We start from the raw sequence: 21841 nt of genomic DNA, 5'->3' as shown, positions 1-21841 counted from the left end.
TACAGGAAATTCCTGGCTAATAGTTGCCGTAAATTTATTGTAAGCAGTAGGCTATACAGGATTGTTACTGTAAAGTAACTACAACAAGTTAATACAACATCCCTACTGTAATTATTCCAGGAATGTCCTGTAATTTCACATGATAGAATACAATACATTGTTGTAAGATTTACTGTAGAAAATAAAGCCATTGCTAACAGTGTGGCCTTATCTTAGCATTATATATAAGCTGGCATTATATTACTGAAGTCTCGCCAAATGCACACTGCGCCATAAAGTCCTTGATTGCCCGTGCACCAGATCATGATAGGACAATTCCTGGCCTTCTGCCCAGTGGAAAAAAGATGCTGTATAGTAATAACAGGACCATCAGGTGAAGGTTCAGCTCACCTGCAGGGCTGAGGGTGAAGGGAGGCGTGTCCATACCTGTCTGGGAGAAAGGTGAAGTAGTGATTGACTCAGTGATTGGCTCAGACCTGCAGCAGCGTGGGGTGGTGTGTACACTTTGTTGTGTGGCTGAGAGGGTGTCACGCCCACGTGCATAAACAATGACCACCTCTGATGATGTCACTCCTCTCACAACCGCATCCCGTTAAAAGAGGACAAGACAAGAGTCACCTCACAGAACCGGGAAAAAGACAGTGTTGTCATCGCCTGGTCTCTTTACCTGACAGTGTTGTCATCGCCTGGTCTCTTCACCTGCCTCTCTCCATGTCTGTACTGGAGGGACTTGTCCAGGTCCCCAGCACATTCTCTCTGCTGGTTGCTGGGTTGCTGCTGCTGCTTGCCTACCTTCACTACTCTAGCGTCAGCAGCCCAGAGAAAGGGAAGAAGATCCCTGGACCCCGACCGCTGCCCCTCATCGGGAACCTGCTGCAGCTGGACCTGAAGAGACCACACGAGGCGCTGTGTGAGGTGAGGATTCAGGATTTATTCACATGGATTATGACTGTGTGATGTCTATTCACATGCATTAACAATAATGTTCATTATTCACTGATGTTCACATGCATTAAGACTGTGTCTGTTCACATGCATTAAGACTGTGTGGTGTCTATTCACATGCATCTATTAACACTGATGTTCATTATTCACATGCATTAAGACTATGTGACGTCTATTCACATGCATCTATTAACACTGATGTTCATTATTCACATGCAAGACTGTGTGATTTCTATTCACATGCATCTATTAACACTGATGCCCATTATTCACATGCATTAAGACTGTTTCTGTTCACATGCATTAAGACTGTACTGTGTATGATGTTTATTTTTCAAACGGAGGGAAAGGTGCAATGTATTTCGCATCCTTTAAGTGAAGTTGTGCAAAATATCACCAACCCTTCATTGACACCTTGGTGCCGCAAACTACATTAAGACTTTTACACATTGAGGTGATCAAGAAAATACATATGCGGCTTAAACATATTCCATATAAGAACATCTGTGTTAAATAAATATATTTCCATCTATGCTGAATACATATATTCCATGTATTAATCAAAATATTTTAATACATTCATAACATACATAAAACAGAGCGTTGCTCCTGTGCAAAGGTCAGGATTGTCTGTGTATTCAAGAAAGGTGCACGTTGATCAGCAACATAATTACAACCTCTATGCTCTCGGATCAGCCTTGTTTTTATTGAACATTTAAAAAACACTGAAGACATCACCCTCAATCAATGCTGTCTTTATCATTTAGCTCACACAGCTCAGTTTCAAAATGTCTAAAAGCAACATCATTAAAATAATAATGATATTTAAAAAAAAATCAGTTTTATCATATTTTACTTCAGTCTGGGTAAACCCTGCCTGATCTGCTGATGATGTGGATTATGCCCTGCAGCTCAGGCTGCAACCTGCACATCTGTCTCTCCTGCTTCCTCTCCACATCTTCAGGGCCCAATCACAAACTAGCTCATCCAAAAGGCGTATACCTAGATCATTGGTCTGATTGGTTGAAGGACTATCCAAATGTGTACAGAATCATTTGAACTATTGATCAGGCCTCTTGTGCAGTAGAAATAAAGCGCAGACTCCCCAGACTAGTGTTCAATCTTAAAAGATTGAACTTAGTATGTTGATAGCCAGATACTTCACACACACACACACACACACACACACACACACACACACACACACACACACACACACACACACACACACACACAAAATTCTTCTAAAAAAAGATGTCAAAGGTTCTGTTTGACTGCTCTTAAAGATGAGATGAGATATCAATGCTCTTTCTGTGCCTTGAACAAGCATGATGTGATGTTAATGTTAATGTTAATGTTTGACTGAACTGACCCACAGCTCTCCAAAACATATGGATCGATCTTCGCGGTTCACTTGGGACCTAGTAAGATTGTGATCTTGTCAGGATATAAGACGGTGAAGGAGGCCCTTGTTAACCATGCTGAAGAGTTTGGGGCTCGGGGTGTCACTGCCTCAACCAATGCTGTAAATAAAGGGCATGGTAAGAAGCACTATTTCCTTGTAGACCCTCTGTATATGATAGATGTGTCCAATTCATTTAAATTCATAGCAATATACAGCTCTGGGGAAAATTACAGTAAGGGACCGCTGCACGTCATCCTATGAATATGACAACTTATTCAAATGTCACTTAGCAACTGTGGATGACATCAGAAAAACATGTCAGTGGTCTCTTCATTTTTTCCAGAGCTGTGTTGATTGTGAGATGTTTATGCTTTTGTGTGTGAATATTAGCATTATAACATTTCTTCTGATACTGCTCTATAGGAATCGTCTTTGCAAATGGAGAGCAGTGGAAAGAGATGAGACGCTTTGCTCTGACAAACCTGCGGGACTTTGGCATGGGGAAAAAAACCAGCGAGGAAAAAATCATTGAAGAGACACGATACCTGGCAGAGGTGTTTGAAAACTTTAAAGGTGAGATGAACTCAAGCTACTTGTATTTAGACAGGTTGTGATGCTAAGATGTAGACCTTTAACATGTCTTGCATGCATGGCGATTGACCCTGATGTACTGTATGCACACCCAGGTAAAGCATTTGATACGACTCAGCCAGTGAACTATGCCGTCTCAAACATCATCAGCGCCATTGTGTACGGCAACAGGTTTGAGTACAGCGACCGGCGCTTCAAAGACATGGTCAACAGAGCCAATGCAATCATCCGAGATGGTGGAGCTCCAGGTGTTCGGGTGAGTTGCTCCCATTCAGACAATGGCCCGAGAAGCAACAAAGTGCAAAGAAACAGCTATCAGAAATGCTTATGTTCTGTGTACGACAGATGAAGTTGTCGGTCTGATTCTATTGTAATGCCACATTGTAATGTGTTTCCACTGTATTAAAATGTCACAAGATATAGCAACATTGCAATGTTGTAAAAGTGCAATTCTAAGATAGCAATACAATGGCTTCTTGAGGACGACCTTTTCCCAGCAGAACATTCTGCTGCATAGAAACTGTACACATGGAAAAATACTTACATAAATCAAAATCATAACTTACATACTCTGTTAATGTATACACCTCACTGACACCAGTGTGTGTATATTGACCTGCAATAAGTTGTAACACAGACAAAGGACACCAATGCAGTTCAAAAAGTTGCCTCGGTCTGCTGCTGACAATGCTTCGTATATGTGCAGCTGCACGCCATGTTCCCCTGGCTAGGTCCACTACTGACGAACTGGCACAGATTCTTAAGCAAAACACAAGAGCATATGGATGAGATGCGAAAGCTGATCAAAGAGCTGCAAGAGACTCTCAACCCCCTTGAGCCGAGAGGATTTGTTGACTCCTTCCTTATCCGAAAGCAGAAAGAAGAGGTAAATGATCTGAATTATACGTGTGCCTGCTCACATATCTCCTAGTCTAGTGTAATGAATGAATATGTTCATGTCCCATTTATTTAGAAAGGTGCATTCGGAACTTATTTAGCTTGCAAGACGACCGTGAGTGGGCCGTGTTAGTGCTATAGGTGGCGCTGTGGTCAAATTGGCGTTCTCGGCCTGCCCCCAAGTCTGCGCGGCCCTTCTGGCAAATGCCAGACTGCCCAGTCTGTCCCTGCCCAGTTATACAGTCACACATGTATAGATGCACGTGGAATAATCAAATGCAATCACACTGACTAACAATACATTTCAGTTGCAATATAAAGCTGATGAATATGCATTTCAGGATATAAATCATAATAAGGGATACCATATAATTATGAGGTGAATATTAAATTGTTTAAATTAGGTAAATTATGATCTTCCTGTATATAGATTCTCCTTGATGATCCTAAAGATTCCTTGTGTCTGGATTGTTTTGGCTTCTAATCTGAGACTGTGTTGGGCAGGAATTTGGACGGAAGGATACATACTTCCATGCGGACAACATGGTGGCCTCCGTGGCCAATCTGTTTGCAGCGGGCACAGATACAACAGGGACCACTCTGCAGTGGGGGCTGCTACTGATGGCCAAATACCCTCACATACAGGGTAAGAGAACCACTAATACCCTCACATACAGGGTAAGAGAACCACTAATACCCTCACATACAGGGTAAGAGAACCACTACCCTCACATACAGGGTAAGAGAACCACTACCCTCACATACAGGGTAAGAGAGTCACTAATACCCTCACATACAGGGTAAGAGAACCACTAATACCCTCACATACAGGGTAAGAGAACCACTAATACTCTCACATACAGGGTAAGAGAGCCACAAATACCCTCACATACCCTCACATACAGGGAAAGAGAGTCACTAATACCCTCACATACAGGGTAAGAGAACCACTACCCTCACATACAGGGTAAGAGAACCACTACCCTACAGGGTAAGAGAGCCACTGATACCCTCACATACAGGGTAAGAGAGCTACTACCCTCACATACAGGGTAAGAGAACCACTAATACCCTCACATACAGGGTAAGAGAGCTACTAATACCCTCACATACAGGGTAAGCCACTGAGTTTCTCATCAAATTAATCTTGCACGGAAAGTATTTTGCTTACACAGAGCTGACATCAGATACAATCTGATTATCATGACTATTATGACTATGTGCACTGTAAAGGAATATTTGTTTGATTTTTGCTCTGTCCAAATGTGCGTGTAACTGTAATGGAGGACTGTGCATTCCTGCCAGTGCCCCACATTGGTCACAATTCCCAACCAGTTATGGATTTGAAACCCTTGTTACGGCTACAAGACCTGCCTTACCTCACTAACTGCTGCAAATGTGCATTCATGATGACTCATCTGCAGACCGCGTCCAGGAGGAGATTGACCGAGTGATTGGCGGACGGCAGCCCGTGGTGGAGGACAGGAAGAGCATGCCCTACACGGACGCCGTGATCCACGAGACCCAGAGATTCGCCAACATCGTGCCCATGAACATCCCACACACCACCAGCTGTGATGTCCAATTCCAGGGCTTCTTCATCAAGAAGGTTTGAGCTCATTATTGATGGCATTATGTTTGAGTTAAATGTGTGTTTTATGTACTGTGATGCTGTGTTCTGTGTTATCCTGTATTTCTCTTACCTTTCCTATGGATTATGGTGTCTATTGTTAGCCAAACTAATCCCAAATGAGAAAAGGCAATCACTAATACTAAGCTCAATATTTTAAAAAGTGGCATAAGACAAAGATAAATAAATAAATAACATCACCATGACGATCACAACTTTAAGTCCAAAAGGTCTGTGTTCCAGGCAGCTGTTCTGATCCATTATCAAACTAGCTTTATCCCAAAACAATTAACCCTGTGACCTTTCTGTGTCGTTTGACCCCTGAACCCTGACCCCTGACCTGTCCTTTAGGGCACCACAGTGTTTCCCCTGCTGACCTCCGTGCTGCGCGATGAGTCTGAATGGGCCAAACCGTACGACTTCCACCCTGGACATTTCCTGGATGACCAGGGCCGCTTTGTCAAGAGAGAGGCATTCATGCCCTTCTCTGCAGGTAGGTCCTATTGTTATTGTTGTATAGCCATAGGAGGCAGCGTTCACCTATTTCATTCCGTTTTAACGTGAGATAGGACTATTGAAAGGGAAAGCAGACGGGTTGATCTGCTACACTCTACACACTTCCGGATTAATCCGGAAGAATCACACTTCACAGTCAAGTCAAGTTTATTTATATAGCACATTTCATACACAGACGTCATTCAATGTGCTTTACATAAACAAAAACCAAACCGTAATAGCAGATTAAATCATAGATGGGCATAGAGTAATAGTAATAATAATAATAATAATAATAATAATAATAATAATAATAATAATAAAATAATAATAATAAAAAGATCATAATAGAAAATAAAAAGAAAGCAGAAATCAAGATAAAATCAATAAAGAATAATTCACATTTAGTGTCTTTTTTAACTGGTATAGTTCTTCCAGACAGAGCCCTGTACAGTATGTCTCTCTATTTAGTTTGTCTCTCTGCCTCTCTTTCTCCTCTCTCAGGCCGCAGGGTGTGTTTGGGCGAGAGTCTGGCCAGGATGGAGCTCTTCCTCTTCTTCACGTCTCTTCTTCAACGCTTCCGTTTCACTCCTCCTCCCGGCGTCTCCGAGGACGAGCTGGACCTCACTCCGGTGGTGGGCCTCACCCTCAACCCCTCCCCACACACCCTGTGTGCTGTCAGCCGCTCCTAGCTTCCCAGCACTGTTTCATTATGTTCTGCCTATGGGTGCCTCTCATGCAGCGTTTATACGTCCTCCCTCGCTCCTCGATGCCTCAATCCTCACTGATCTACATAAGGAATGATGGGGGGGAAACAATGGGATAGTCTATCCAGTGTTAGTTATAGATCAGTGGGAACGCCCCTCGAGGATCGAGCATCGAGGATCGAGGAGGCATGTTGAGAGGCACCCTATATCTAGACTAGGCTCTACATAATGGACGATTAAAGCAGTCTTGCTTACTTTAACTTTTATTGAATATACAGTACGTGCAGTTAACGGCTCCACCTTACAAGTCTGTGCGTGTGGTGTAACCCTTAAAACAGTCCCCGTACAACAGTACAGTAAATAAACAAGTTTTTTCAAGACCCTTTCCCTGAACGTAGGTCTTCCAGTGCAATAACAGTGTAGCGTATGCTCTGCTCATTTACAACAGATCCAATACCATAACATAAGCAGTTAAGTACAGCTCAAAACATCAGTTTTTTTTCAACAAGTACAAACATGTTTAGTCCATACTCTCTTTATTCAGTAAGGTCTTTCAGGTAGTAGGGTCTGACAACTCGTCGACCTGACCTGGTGACCGTGTCTCGGTCTCCTGCTGGGCCCTCTGATGGTATGGCTGCCTCAGTCACTGTTTGTGTGGTTGTGCTTTGCGTTGGTGTGAGCTCGGTGAGATTGCGTCTGAGGTGGCAGCGATTACGTCTCAAAACATCTCCTGACTCTGACTCCACCTCATGCGATCGATGGCTTACCTGGTGGACCACTTCCGCTGGTCTCCAGCCCTTGTGTGTGTCACAGGGTTGTACTCTCACACTGTCATCACTTTCAAGAGTGTCCATGTCTTTTGCTGTGCGGTTGTAGTACTTTTCCTGTCTTTGTCTGTTGTATTTCAGTCCGTGTTCATTGTGCGTCACCTCCGGGTTCGGTAGAGTGTCCTTTGTGGGAAACAGGGTCCTGGTCCTCCTGCTCAGGAGCCTCTGTGCTGGGCTTGTGTTGAGGCCCTGGCTTGGCGTGTTGCGATGATCCAGCATGGCCAAGTACAGATCCTGTCTCGCTGCTGCAGCCTTCCGCATCAGGCCCTTGGCATTTCTGTACCGCTGACTCTGCCCTCCCATTACTTATGGAATATCCCGGTGACGATGTCCTGTGCTCAAAGCCCCACTTCTGGCTGAAGTGCTGAAACTTAAAGGGATATTCCGCCATTTTTGGAAATACGCTCATTTTCCACCTCCCCTCGAGCAAAACAATCGATATTTACCTTATTCCCGTTCATCCAGCCATTCTGTGAGTCTGGCGATACAACTTTTAGCTTCAGCCTAGCATAGATCATTGAATCATGATCATGCTTTCTGTGTCAGGGCGGCCCCCAGTCCTGTGTCTGATGCATCACACTGAAGGGTCAACTCTTCTTCCTTGTTGTAGTACTGTAGGACTGGTGCTTTAGCAATCTTGACTTTTAGTCTTTGAAACGCTCCTCACCGTTTGTCAACAAAAGATTGTAATGTTTTGTTTGTTCTATTAAATATCCCTTTAAATCAACAATATGTTGTGTAATGACCATTTCTGACGTTTTCTGTGTAAGTAATGTACCATTTTAAATTAATTTTAATGGTAATGTTGATGTTTTTGTGTACAGGACAGATAAACACCACCTCCTGTTAGTTAGTATTGGTGTTGGTGCTGGTGTCTCTTGGCTACAGTTGCCAAGAGACACCAGCAAGCTTGCTAGAGTTAAGACAAAAAAATAATTAAAAAAAAAAGTTTAAAGTTATCCAAAGAAAGAAATAATAATATTAATGAGAAAAAGAAGTAAGTCTTTAATACTCCTTCATACTCTGTGTCACTTTCTTTTATTGTCAAAAACCTTTAAATAAGCATGAAGAGCACATGTCAAAATAAATGTACACAGACACATGTACACACACACACACACACATATAGAAAATATAGATGTCCCATTTTGTAGCGTTCTCTGTTGACTGAGAAAGTTATTGCAAAACATTTGTATCAAGAAAATTGGTTTTCTTGACTAAAAGCACAAAAAATGATGACAACATGTGGGGAAAACAGACCTATAAGGCCAGGAACTGATCCTCGAGATGAGGCGGAAGGTCCTCTGATTGCTGTGGATGTGGTTTCTACTTGACCAGATCTGACCATAGTGATCAAATTGTCATTATTATTACGTATTCATATTTGCTGACACTTTCATCCAGAGGGCCCGTCTCCCTGGGCAACTAAGTGCCAGCTAAAGGACACAACGGTGGCAGTTGGGAATTTCTGGGGGAGTTTCTTGCCACTGCAAATGCATGCTAGCCAGCACGGCTCTTTAGCCACTACCCTACCACCACTGCCCCCACACAATCAAAATAATGATCGTGATCACAATACTTTTTCAATCAACGTTGTGAATCTTTTTTTTTTTAATGCACTCGGTCTCCTTTGACCTGATCAATATTTAACATTTTACAGTGAGACTATCTGGCAGATATGCTACTCCAATGTGCACCCGAATATACTTAGCTACTAGTATCAAAATAAGTTGACAGAAGTAGCCTGAACTTGGGTCAGGATACAATGTGTGATCATGTCTTTAAAACACCTGCTTGCAGTCATAGTATACGCCCAATAAAATACCTACGGGGATCACAACATTAAGGTGTACACAGGAGTAATCAGGATTTGTGGGAATATGAACAGGGAAATCCTAAGAGTAGGAGCAAATTGGTCCGCGTCAAGGAGATGATTCCAGCACTTGCTTGTCAGTTTTGCTGTATGGGCGTAAGTGTTTCACAACACAGAATATTGTTCTTTCCTTTTGCTTGTGATGCACACAAGATGTAAAACTACTGTTTCCACATTCTACAGTACATCAACATTTACTTTCTTTACATCAATACCGTGCATAACACTGAAATCCTTTTGATTTTCTTAAATGTAAGACAACAGTAAACCAGAGGTTCCGTCTCACACCTTTAAAATGGGAATGTTTATTTACTGTTACGCAACACCTGGAGTGAATCCTTGAGAGACTACAGTATTAATAATCAAACAGAGAGCATGGATATGAACAGGCCCCGCACAACACAAAGGCTTTTGGTCAGTAACAGTCTGCAGCCAATCAGAAACAGCAGCACAAACAAAACGTGATCTACAACTTGGTCAATTGAAAAGGTTTTAGCATTTGTATGTAAGTACCATATGTGTTACGGTACAAATAGAAATCTCACCACATTCTCAATTCAGGAACTAAAGTTCAGAACTCCCAACTTATTTGAGAGAATTCCTGGTTGTGTGATGATATGAGTCTTTGTGAGATCATGGAGCTGACGATCATGGCCTTTTTGCCACTCTGGTCACCAACATATTCTACTTTTTTTGTAGAATCCATTTTTATTTCAATTAAATTCAGTATTATTTTTCTAGCGCTTCAACATTCAGTAACAATGACAGAATGAATAGTTATTGGTGATAAGGAAAATACAGTGCTTCGGAAAAGTATTTAAGCCTATGAAAGTAATCACTATTTTACCTTATTTCTTAAGGTAACTTAGAAACATTTTTCCTTTCAATATTTCCAGTGTGGGTGTACACTTCCCCAAGTTACCCCTAATCAAACAATTTACTGGTCCACTAATATTATAAATAGGTCAATTACAACCGTTTTCTATAAATTGTCCTTGGAGATACAAAATAATTGTTTGCCATATTATGGACATGACATGGAGCTACAGCTATATGTTCTAATTGGAAAAATGTATCAAAGTATATAAAAATTATGATGGCTTTCAGGCAGATGGAATACTTTTAGAAGGCACTGTACCTGATGACGAATAAATACCAAAGATGCTGGCACAGGTGGGCACAGTTTGGCACATGGTCCTTTATCCCTGGCGTACACTGTTCATACACGAGTAACCTACCTCGAGTGTCTCTTACTATAGGTGCTTCTCAACATGCCTCCTCGATCCTCGATGCTCGATCCTCGAGGGGTATTCCCACTGATCTATTACCAGCACTGGACAGACTATCCCATTGTCTTCGCCCCATCATTCTTTATGTAGATCAGTGAGGATCGAGGCCCGAGGAGCGAGGGAGGACGTATAAAAGCCCAAATGAGAGGCACCCTCTGGAGCCTAGTTGGAGGTCCAGATAGATGGAGGAAGCGATTGTACAACTGAAGTGGAAAATGACCTTCCCCTAGTCTGGTTATCACCAGAATAAGCTCAATCTTTTAAGATTGAACATCAGTCTGGGGAGTCTGCGCTGTATTTCTGCTGCACAAGAGGCGTGATCAGTGAGCATCGTTCAAATTACTCTGTACGCATTTGGATAGTCCTTCAACCAATCAGATCAATGATCCGGGTGTGCCTGATGGATAAGCTAGATTGTGATTGGTTCCAGCATACATGGACAGGAAGCTGGAGAGATAAATGTGCATGTAAAGGTTTCCCAGCCTGAGCTGCAGAGCGAAATCCAATCGCCGGCAGATCGGGCTGGATTTACCCAGTCTAAGCTTCCCCTAGAATCCATGGAACCGGCTACAACAGATGTGGCAGTAGCACGTATGCACTGCGGACAGTTGGTGAAAATGTGCCCATGTCTTATGTTCTATCTCCATGTCTTTTATTGGCGTGGCACTTGGGTTGTGCTCTCAGTGTCCCTGTGGTGGTCAGATGCTCTCCACCTTGATGATGTTGAGGAGCTGCGGCTCGTGGGGCGAGAGGGCGAGGGGGGACAGGGCCGGGATGGAGGCGCTGCAGTCCTGGAGGTTGACGCCCACCTGGCCAGCTGAGAGTTCAGAGTCCTTCCTGTCCACAAAAGCATCTGCGTGAGACAGGCCCTGACCCTGACCCTGCCCCTGACCCAGAGCTGGACTCGCCATCTGAGAGTGCGACTGCACCAGGGTCTGAGTGTAGTCCGGAGGCGTGTGTGTGAGGGACTGCGAGTAAGCCGGCGACGTGGTGTGTGTGAGTGCGTGGGAGTGCGAGTGTGACGCGTGGAGACTCTCTGAGCCGCTGAAGCCGTTCATGCCTCCTCCTCCTCCTCCTCCTCCCGCCGAACTCATTCCGGAGAAGTTGAACGTGCCCGCGGCGTCCATTGCGGAGCTGTCGCTCATAGAGTAGCTGCTCTGCGGGGAGGTGAAGGCGGTGCTCTGGCTGTACGAGGACGCTGCCGCCGCCAGGGAGGACGAGGGAACCGACGAAGGAGGAGGAAGAGGAGGAGGAGGCGTCGGGGTGGCGTGGGCGAGCGCGCAGGTCGTCGGCCGGGAGGCGAGGAACTGCAGCGTGCTGAGGATCTGCTTCTGCACCTGCGTCTGCTGCACCTGCTCGCGCTCCAGCCGCCCCTGCTGCTCCACCAGCATGCGCACCGCCAGCGCCAGGCTGCGCACCTCCGAGCCCAGCCCCTGCACCTGCCAACACAACGCAACGCCATTTAGTTATACAGTACAATTCATACTACGAGCCCAGCCCCTGCACCTGCCAACGCAACGCAAGGCCATTCAGTTATACAGTACAATTCATACTACGAGCCCAGCCCCTGCACCTGCCAACACAACGCAACGCCATTTAGTTATACAGTACAATTCATACTACGAGCCCAGCCCCTGCACCTGCCAACGCAACGCAAGGCCATTCAGTTATACAGTACAATTCATACTACGAGCCCAGCCCCTGCACCTGCCAACGCAACGCAACGCCATTTAGTTATACAGTACAATTCATACTACGAGCCCAGCCCCTGCACCTGCCAACGCAACGCCATTTAGTTATACAGCACAATTCATACTACGAGCCCAGCCCCTGCACCTGCCAACGCAACGCCATTTAGTTATACAGTACAATTCATACTACGAGCCCAGCCCCTGCACCTGCCAACGCAACGCCATTTAGTTATACAGCACAATTCATACTACGAGCCCAGCCCCTGCACCTGCCAACGCAACGCAACGCCATTTAGTTATATACAGTAGCACAATTCATACTACGAGCCCAGCCCCTGCACCTGCCAACGCAACGCAAGGCCATTTAGTTATATACAGTAGCACAATTCATACTACGAGCCCAGCCCCTGCACCTGCCAACGCAACGCAAGGCCATTTAGTTATATACAGTAGCACAATTCATACTACGAGCCCAGCCCCTGCACCTGCCAACGCAACGCCATTTAGTTATAGAGCACAATTCATACTCCGAGCCCAGCCCCTGCATCTGGCAACACAACGCAACGCAAGGCCATTTAGTTATACAGCACAATTCATACTCCGAGCCCAGCCCCTGCATCTGGCAACACAACGCAACGCAAGGCCATTTAGTTATACAGCACAATTCATACTCCGAGCCCAGCCCCTGCATCTGGCAACACAACGCAAGGCCATTTAGTTATACAGCACAATTCATACTATGAGCCCAGCCCCTGCATCTGGCAACGCAACGCAACGCAAGGCCATTTAGTTATACAGCACAATTCATACTATGAGCCCAGCCCCTGCATCTGGCAACGCAACGCAACGCAAGGCCATTTAGTTATACAGCACAATTCATACTCCGAGCCCAGCCCCTGCATCTGGCAACGCAACGCAACGCAAGGCCATTTAGTTATACAGCACAATTCATACTCCGAGCCCAGCCCATGCATCTGGCAACGCAACGCAACGCAAGGCCATTTAGTTATACAGCACAATTCATACTCCGAGCCCAGCCCCTGCATCTGGCAACGCAACGCAACGCAAGGCCATTTAGTTATACAGCACAATTCATACTCCGAGCCCAGCCCCTGCACCTGGCAACGCAAGGCCATGTAGTTATACAACACAATTCATACTACGTTGGTGCAATTCAAAAGTGCTTCACACAGATACATAAAATAGTCACTCAGTCAAAACATAATGTTCATCAAAACCATAAGTCACAGGGAAATATGGGGAAGGAGGACTGGAGAACGACAGACACAGGGAAGGATGGAGAGGGAGGGGAGAAGAACAACAGATACAGTGAAAGATGGAGAGGAAGGACTACAGAACGATAGGCACAGTGAAAGATGGAGAGGAAGGACTACAGAACGATAGACACAGGGAAAGATGGAGAGGGAGGGGAGGAGCGATAGAGGAACTACATGGGCGAGAAGTGGTGACAAAGAAGGAGAGGACAAAACGCTGCCCATTAAAGACGAGGCGAGAACAACAGAGGGAAAGGATGAAAGTAAGGAATGCAAAATAATGAAAAGATAATAAAACAGGATATGCAACTGAAGTGGAACATATGGCGAAAAAATGACCTTGATATGTTCTATGACTATTTGAACATGTGATTGAGTGTCATTCAAAACTAGACTGTTGAAAGTCATTGTATGAGAGTTTTCCTTATCAGAGTTATTATCACCAGACTAAGCTCAATCTTCTAAGATTGATTAATTAAAATAAGTAAAAGATAATCACACCTGCTCCCCCAGACACTGGCGCAGCGCCTCCAGGGCCCCGGGCTGGTAGCCGGGCGACGGCTCCCTCCGCTGCTGCTGGCTGGCCGGGTGCTGGATGCGGACGCCGCCGGGGTTGTGGTTGTGGTTGTGGTTGGTGGCGGCGGAGGTCGCCTGGGCGGTCGCGCTTGGGCCCGGGCCGGTGGGGCTGGGGAGTCGGACGCCCACTCGGGGGGGCGGGACTGCTATCCGCTGCTGGAAGCCTCGTCTGGCCAGACTGGCGTCGGGATGACCGTCCGCAATCCCCCTCTGCAGGGTGAGGTTAGTGTGTTTGTTTATTCAATTAAAAAAGTGCACTTACAAAGACATAAGGTCTCAGTTCATACGGCTAATTTAAATGTAAAGATTATAGATTAAAAACATGCTTTTCTGCATGGCCGTTTATGGACAGCCCAGAAACACGCAACGTTATGTTTGTGGTCAAATCTCCTCCTGATGACATTACATTACATTAGGCTGACGCTTTATAACCAAGGCGACAAGTGTTGGCTACTGAGGGGTGCACTCACCACTTGCTGGGGCCTGGGCGCCGTGAGGTCAATTGAGGAGGACACCGCTGGCATCATCATATTGCGCCACGACTGATCTCTCCTCGGCTGGGGCGCCACCTGCTGGGCAGGTGAAGGACCACCATCTCTCATCTACAATAAAAAACAACAAAAAAAGACACTCACAAATCTGCACTGAACACACACATGAATTGAATCAAACTGTAATCAAACTGAGGCTTGTTTACCCTTGCTCTGTGTAGCATGGCTTTGTCCAGCAGCCTTTTGCGGGCTAAAAGAACCGGGTTGGTGGCTGGCGAGGCAGTGAGACGTCTCCGTGCGAAGATCCCCGTCATGGCTCCGACTCCCGTGGTCATGTTTGTCCGCTGGGCCTGAGTCCCATCCTGGCGAGGTCGCTGTGCCAGAGACGTGACGCTGACGATGCGAATATCCTCCTCCTCGTCCTGTTTTCTGCCCCCACTGTCCTCTCTGCTCCCGCCACCTATGGATCTTGAGCCCCTCTCTTCAGCCGAAGGCCCTCCCTGATGATGAGCAGGGTCAGGGGATGTGGAAAATCCAGCAACCCGGGAAGCTTCCCGCATCAGGCTCCCTAGCTGTCGGTCCCTCCAGCTGTTGTTCCTGCTGGCGGGGCCGCTGTCGCCAGTGCCCACCGCGGTGGCCTGAACACCAGCAACGCCCCTTGCCGCCGCCGCCAGGTTTGTCCCGTTCCTGCCATTGTACTCTTTGAGAAACAAATAGATAGCTTGTGCGGACACCTTGATGTTCTCCAGCTCCAGAACCGCCTTTATCTTCCGAAAACTCAAACCAGCCTCGCGCAGCTCCACCACTTTGCGCTTTGCGGCGTCATCCAGCCGACCCATGATCACCAATTTTCAAGGGTCTTGACCTTCATGTTATAGACAAAGTATCAATTTTTATAATAACATTACAATCTTAGACCAGGCCATTGCATAGTGGTAACGTTCCAAAGACCTAGGTTCATATGGCTCATGGTGTATCACCAGTTTGAAGGTCTGTAATATGTGATGTTATTGCAAAACATCTCGCCCACTTGGCAACGTAACGTTACAAGTACACAGCTACACACCAACCACATTCACCTTGGATATTTTCTTCATTACAGTAAATACATACAACATTACAACTGTATACAGAGCAAACTCACCTAGCGCGGCGATTCTTTGCGTTTACAAATCAGACAGCAAACTCTTGTCAGGTGGGCTGGCTGGCTTCCTTCCTAACCTGACTCGAGCTATCTGGCTATCGCTAACGTTAGTTAGCTAATGTTAAGTAAAACAAATGAGCCAACGTCAGCTGACAACCACATACAAGAAGATTAAAACGTACTAAAAGAGCAGGGACCATATTCTGAACATATTAATTGCGTAGCAGGACTAAATTCTGACTTGAGTTTCAATTGCCTATCACAATCACAATTTCTTTCCCCTAATGTAAACACTCGTGTTGCACGTCGACTACGTGATGACGTCATTTCCCAGAGACGTCATCTATCAGCGACACACCGAGGCCAGTGGGAGGGAATTGTTTGTACCATTGATTTGAAAATGTAAGTACTGCAATGTAGAATCTACCTCAATCCTTTCTTATAATTATTGTTAAAAACTTAGGGACATGTTGAATTATACTTTTGCGCCAGTAGACTATAAATTCGTGTATATATGTTACCTAAGTGGACACAATGCGAATCAAATTAGCTTAGATGGCTCGAACTGTAATAAATGGGATCTTTCGTACTACCAACCTTAAGTGGATCACTAAACGGCTGATTTTGCTTTTCACGGATTGATATATACGAAGGGAAAGAAATACATCATCCCAGTCTGGGTCTTTAGAACTTGTAACTTTCTGTTAACCCCAACTGTTAGCACGTATGATGTTTTTGCAGCTTTGTTTACAAATGCATCAGCTGGAGATGCTTGCTACACTAACACCAGAGTCTTTGCTAACACTAGCTTTAACATGAAATAGGACTATACACACCTTCCTACTCATCTGAAACTGTATAGCACCAACAGTAGTAATTCGCCAAGCACAAGTGTTGAACAGTAGCTTGCTTTTCGGTCCTTATTCAACATTTCTGCTGTGGTTTGGCTAGGTCAAGGTACTTGAGTGGCTTGTTCAGTGAGACACTCTTTTCTTCATTCATGTTTAGGGCACCGTCACCTACAAAAAGGAAAGAGCGGTCTGAGGATAAAACGAAGGAGCGAGGCAAAGAGAAGTCTGGAACCAAGGAAGGAACAGATAAAGACCGCGGCCGAGACAAGACGCGCAAACGTCGCAGTGCATCCACAGGAAGTAGCAGCAGCAGGTATGGTAGCGGTGATGTTCATCTCAAATGAAAACATTCTTGCTTATTCACTAGTAAATCCAGAGTCTCTTGTCGATTTTAGTGCCATGGAGGCTGTGTTGGATGATCATTGTATAATGTCAGGCCAGTGAAATAGTGGAAACTGCAAAAAGGGACAATATTACTGTAGTCTCATCCATATGCAATTCATCGCTGTGAAGAGTGATCACGGTTTGCTCAGCCTGTAAAACCACTCACGAATTCAGCAGCTAAATCAACTTCTTGCAGTGTTAGCAGTTCCAGTCAGCCTTTGAGCTGCTGTAGAAGTGGTGGTACATTTTCTGTGCATTGCAGGACTTAATTCCATCTATGCAAGTTTTTTGTTTGGTGTTCACATCAAACAGGAGAGATACTGGTACAACAGAGTACACAACTGACATTTCTCACTACATGCAGCTTTAGATAGCAACACATGTGTTGCTCAATGAGATAATAATGCATAATGCATGCATACATTGTACACAGATATCCGTCACTAAGTTTCCCTGGGCCCCCTCTACCCTATCCGTGTATAGTGTAATTGCGTTGTGAGGATCTGCACTGTATATACTGTAGTTTACAATGACTCCTCATTGTGACGATCAGTAGAGGTCGGAGGATATTGCTTTTCCATGACACTTGACTATCTGCAAAGCTAAGGCTGCATTTCTCCGCTGATATGGATTGATGCCAAAACACTGATACTTGAGTAGTTTCAGCTCTCAAGTCTTTCTCTTCACTTCTGCCAAGAGCACTGAACTGAAGCATGTTGAATGGGGGTATGTGTTGTAGTGGTTGTGTAGCGTTTATTGCTTAGGTCAGTACGAATCAAATACCTGACCAGGCTGGGAATCTCAGAATTTTAGGAGCAAGGCCACTGGGTTTTCAGTTTTTACTGAACTCGCATATTTGGCGAGTGGCACAAAGGCGACCCATTAGGGCACCAAGGCCAAAGTCGTATTGAGCCTATTCATAGCAGTAGACCTGCATCACTGTATTGAGCCTATTCATAGCAGTAGACCTGCATCACTGTATTGAGCCTGTTCATAGCAGTAGACCTGCATCACTGTATTGAGCCTGTTCATAGCAGTAGACCTGCATCACTGTATTGAGCCTATTCATAGCAGTAGACCTGCATCACTGTATGAAACATTACAAAAACATGAAGCATTACATATTACATAGAACTGTACATCATCTGATTTTAATACTTACGGATATCTAGGCTATATTGTTAACATTTATTTTCTATTTGGCCTGTTATGAAATCATGTATTGAACTATTTTAAACGCATTGTGAAACGTACAGCCTGAAGGTGGAGACATGCGTGTAGAAATTGTAACGTTGAGAGGTCTTCCCGTCATCTCCTCTTCTCACCTCTCAGGTCCAGCTCGTCTTCCAGCAGCAGCTCCGGTTCTAGCTCCGGTTCCTCCAGTGGATCCAGCTCCTCGTCCGGTTCCAGCCGCTCCGGTTCCTCCTCCCGCTCTTCCTCCTCCTCATCCTCTTCATCGGGGTCTCCTAGTCCCGGCCGCAGGAGGCACGATAACCGCCGCAGGTCTCGTTCAAAGTGAGTAGTGTCCTCCTCTCTACAGGTGAACAGGTGAAAGGGTAACGGAAAGTAGATGTGAGCTTTATAGCTCGCCATAGTGAATAGCAGTTGTTGATATTTCTGTGCTAAATTGTGACATTTAACTTTTCTTGGAAGAGTTCAGTGCTCTAGTGAGTCCCGGTCGTTAATATCCGTGCTGAGTTGTGATATTTAACTGTGATATAACTTTTCTGGATGAGTTTAGTGCTCTAGTGGGGCAGTGTTCTGTCCGTCTGGTCCAGTGCTGGAGGTAGCAGGTGGTTGACCAACGTTTCTTTCTCCAGGTCACAGAAACGAGGGGAGGAGAAGGAGAGGAAGAAGAGATCTCCGAGCCCCAAACCCACCAAAATTCACGTCGGACGACTCACCCGTAACGTTACCAAGGTGTGGCCGTCATCTCTGTAACGTAGAAACTGTAGATGTACGGCAGCTACAGTAACCTCTACAGAGATCATAGTGCTTATTGTATATAGACACTTCTCTGGTATACATAAATGAAATATACCAATCCTTACATTTTCCCACTAATTCTAAGCATGAGACATAAGTGTGTGGGGCAGCTTGTCTGACATTAAGTGATAATAATAATAATAATGTGAAGCTTTGGTGTTTTGCCACAATGATCAGAAACCTTGGTGTTAACAATCAAAACGTGGTGTTCTTTTTCCCCCCCTTTTTGTAATGTGTAGGACCACATTCAGGAGATCTTCGCGACTTACGGCAAGATAAAGAATGTGGAGATGCCCACGGACAGATTCCACCCGCACCAGTCTCGAGGCTACGCCTACGTGGAGTATGAAACGCCAGAGGAGGCGCAGAAAGCCCTCAAGTACATGGATGGAGGTAGGCTGACAACATCCAACGCTGTGCTATTTGGTTCTAACAAGGGAGCTACACCAGGCGCTTAACTGAAGCATTCTGTTCGCGAAGTGTATGCTGCAGTAGTTAATCATCTCTATAATCAATGGAAGTAGCTACTGTGTGTGTGCGTGTGTAAAAGACAGTGTGCATGGATGGAGGTTGGCTGGCTTGACTTAAAGCTGTGGTGTGTGATTCTAGACCAGTGCACTTCTCGTCGTGAGCAGTATGCCTCTCGTGGCTTCAAATTCAGCTACGGTAATTTCCTGTGTATTAGCCGCATTGTGTATAAGCCGCAGGGCAGTGTTTTAGGCAGTGTGAAAATAAACATTGCATTGTGAGAAAATGGAGCTCTTTACTACCTCCGTTGGTCAGTACACTCCCTCCACTGTGGAGAGAATGCTGTAGAGCAGCTAGCGTCCTGTACATTAGCTAGCAGTAGGGGAGCTAGCCTTGCAGCACTGACTATGGGTGCCTCTCAACATGCCTCCTCGATGCTCGATCCTCGAGGGGCGTTCCCACTGATCTATAACTAGCACTGGATAGACTATCCCATTGTTTCCCCCCCCATCATTCTTTATTTAGATCAGTGAGGATCGAGGCATCGAGGAGCGAGGGAGGACGTATAAACGCTGCATGAGAGGCACCCTATAGGCAGCGTTGAAAAGGTGTGCGTGTGTGTGTGTGCCTGGAAAAGACAGGCCTCACCGGAAGCTAGATGATCAATACTGTGTTGAAACACACCAGTTTATAAAAGGCCCCAGTCGCTGGTCATGAATTACAATGTCAAGTGTGATCACCATGCGTTTCAACACATTGATCTGACACCATGATTGTAACGGGACAATGTTTTGTGTGTGTGTGTGTGTGTGTGTGTGTGTGTGCGTGTGTGTGTGAGAATGTGTGCCACCAACACTGACTGATCACTTCTTGTCTCTCAGGTCAGATTGATGGTCAGGAGATCACCGCCATCGCCATATTGACCCAGCGCACTCGCCCGCCCCCACGCCGCGCCTCGCCCCCCCGCAGGATGCCTCCGCCCCCCCCCATGTGGCGCCGCACCCCTCCCCGCATGAGGAGAAGGTGGGTACCGTCCTCCGCCTGGGGCCCCGCTCCAATGGTCTCCTGTTTGATGGAAAAGGGGCAGTTCAAATATTCAAAGTAGCAGAGAGTGCACGCACATCCAACTTATACAGTGATTTAATTACTCAACATTTCGACCAGTATGGTCTTCGTCAGGTGTTGACGAAACACCTCAACACCTGACGAAGACCATACTGGTCGAAACGTTGTGTAATTAAATCACTTCAGGAGCAGCAGCAGCAGTGTGCGGGTACTTTTTCTCAATTCCAATTCCTAGCATTTCAAATCTCCTGCAGTTTTAATGTCCTTTCGCTCCTTTTCAGTATCTGTTCTCCAACCTCCCGTTTGGGTCCTGCACACTTCTGTCAGTGTAACGGCTGCATTTGGCTTGATGCTCACATTGGCATCATATCAGTTGTTAAGGAAATGGAAATTGTGATGTGTGTATCAGATATTATTATTGCCAGTGGGCTTGAGTTCAAAAGTTCTGCATAAACGAGGGGCGAGTGTCACGTATACAATCAAAGCATTTTTACACTCTTGATCCATCACATTCCTTTTCAGTAACAGTTCCCCAACTTCCCTTTGGTGTCCTGCACACTTCTGTTCGATGCTCTTGAATTTCCCCTTGGGGATCAATAAAGTCTGTCTATCTATCTATCTATCTATCTATCTGTCTGTCTTAAAACATGTTTTCCCCAACTTCCCTTTGGTGTGGCGCAGCACGCACTTCTTGATTTTGATGCTTTAAACATGTTTTGCCGTTGGGCTTGAGTTAAAAGGTTCTGCATAAACAAGGAGGCGAGTCACTTATCTCTTCGTACTCTGATCCGTCACATCTGCAGGTCTCGGTCACCACGGAGACGGTCACCTGTCCGCCGGCGTTCCCGCTCCAGGTCCCCGGGCCGCAGGCGCCACCGCTCCCGCTCCAGCTCCAACTCCTCCCGCTAGAGACCGGCGCGTGCGCACGTCCGTCCCCGCCGGCCGCCGTGTTCCGAGCGGCGTCGCCCGACTCTCTGTGCCGCAGTCGCCGCCGCCGTCTCTGTCGCCTCAGAGCCTACAGTAGTCACTGTCGACGTTATTTTATGATTTTTATTTTGAATTATTAAAGGTGGAAGAAGTCAATGTCCTGGTGAAATATCACTTTTGTCTCATTAATAATAGGTGCTGCATACTGGATTCACAGTGCTGTCTTGTTCTAGAAACAATTTAGATCAGACGGGGGAATCATTTTGCTACACACTGACTTTTGTACTTGAGTTTTGTCAATTAAACTTATAAATGACCTTTTAAC

General features: G+C 45.6%; 3 protein-coding genes across 3 annotated transcripts; 2 read left to right on the top strand and 1 right to left on the bottom strand.

The window, feature by feature from the left end:
• The first annotated feature begins 628 nt into the window (after nt 1-628).
• Nucleotides 629-8015, top strand: LOC134077088 (cytochrome P450 2K1-like). Its single transcript, XM_062532479.1, has 9 exons — nt 629-915; nt 2324-2486; nt 2774-2923; nt 3037-3197; nt 3648-3827; nt 4343-4484; nt 5263-5447; nt 5820-5961; nt 6468-8015. Exons 1-9 carry the CDS (start codon nt 712-714, stop codon nt 6653-6655), a joined length of 1515 nt encoding a protein of 504 aa, XP_062388463.1. The 5' UTR covers nt 629-711; the 3' UTR covers nt 6656-8015.
• A 517-nt stretch (nt 8016-8532) lies between these two features.
• Nucleotides 8533-16142, bottom strand: LOC134077085 (uncharacterized). The gene is made up of 5 exons (XM_062532475.1): nt 15836-16142; nt 14898-15556; nt 14671-14802; nt 14126-14410; nt 8533-12098 (listed from the first exon to the last, which is right to left on the bottom strand). The coding sequence occupies exons 2-5, from the start codon at nt 15528-15530 to the stop codon at nt 11358-11360; spliced, it is 1791 nt and encodes a 596-aa protein (XP_062388459.1). The 5' UTR covers nt 15531-15556; nt 15836-16142; the 3' UTR covers nt 8533-11357.
• LOC134077086 (RNA-binding protein with serine-rich domain 1) lies at nt 16141-21840 on the top strand. Its single transcript, XM_062532476.1, has 7 exons — nt 16141-16237; nt 16844-16999; nt 18403-18585; nt 18891-18990; nt 19296-19449; nt 20406-20547; nt 21393-21840. Coding segments are annotated over exons 1-7 (843 nt in total). The 5' UTR covers nt 16141-16235; the 3' UTR covers nt 21499-21840.
• The last annotated feature ends 1 nt before the right edge of the window (nt 21841 follows it).

Source organism: Sardina pilchardus, chromosome 3, assembly GCF_963854185.1.
Source record: "Sardina pilchardus chromosome 3, fSarPil1.1, whole genome shotgun sequence".
Taxonomy (NCBI): domain Eukaryota; kingdom Metazoa; phylum Chordata; class Actinopteri; order Clupeiformes; family Clupeidae; genus Sardina; species Sardina pilchardus.
Note: the sequence above shows the minus strand (reverse complement) of the source record. Positions and strands in the feature narration are given on the sequence as shown.

What these genes read in the sequence shown, in the direction of transcription:
- LOC134077086 (XM_062532476.1), top strand. An exon ending in ACAGGAAGTAGCAGCAGCAG is followed by an intron (nt 17,000 to 18,402) that starts GTATGGTAGCGG and finishes CTCACCTCTCAG; the next exon opens with GTCCAGCTCGTCTTCCAGCA. An exon ending in TCACCCGTAACGTTACCAAG is followed by an intron (nt 18,991 to 19,295) that starts GTGTGGCCGTCA and finishes TGTAATGTGTAG; the next exon opens with GACCACATTCAGGAGATCTT.
- LOC134077085 (XM_062532475.1), bottom strand. Translation starts at nt 15,530, where the DNA reads ATGGGTCGGCTGGATGACGCCGCAAAGCGCAAAGTGGTGGAGCTGCGC. An exon ending in CCATGCTACACAGAGCAAGG is followed by an intron (nt 14,803 to 14,897) that starts GTAAACAAGCCT and finishes TTTTTATTGTAG; the next exon opens with ATGAGAGATGGTGGTCCTTC. An exon ending in CGCCCAGGCCCCAGCAAGTG is followed by an intron (nt 14,411 to 14,670) that starts GTGAGTGCACCC and finishes CTCACCCTGCAG; the next exon opens with AGGGGGATTGCGGACGGTCA.
- LOC134077088 (XM_062532479.1), top strand. Translation starts at nt 712, where the DNA reads ATGTCTGTACTGGAGGGACTTGTCCAGGTCCCCAGCACATTCTCTCTG. An exon ending in TCCGAAAGCAGAAAGAAGAG is followed by an intron (nt 3,828 to 4,342) that starts GTAAATGATCTG and finishes TGTGTTGGGCAG; the next exon opens with GAATTTGGACGGAAGGATAC. An exon ending in AGGGCTTCTTCATCAAGAAG is followed by an intron (nt 5,448 to 5,819) that starts GTTTGAGCTCAT and finishes CCTGTCCTTTAG; the next exon opens with GGCACCACAGTGTTTCCCCT.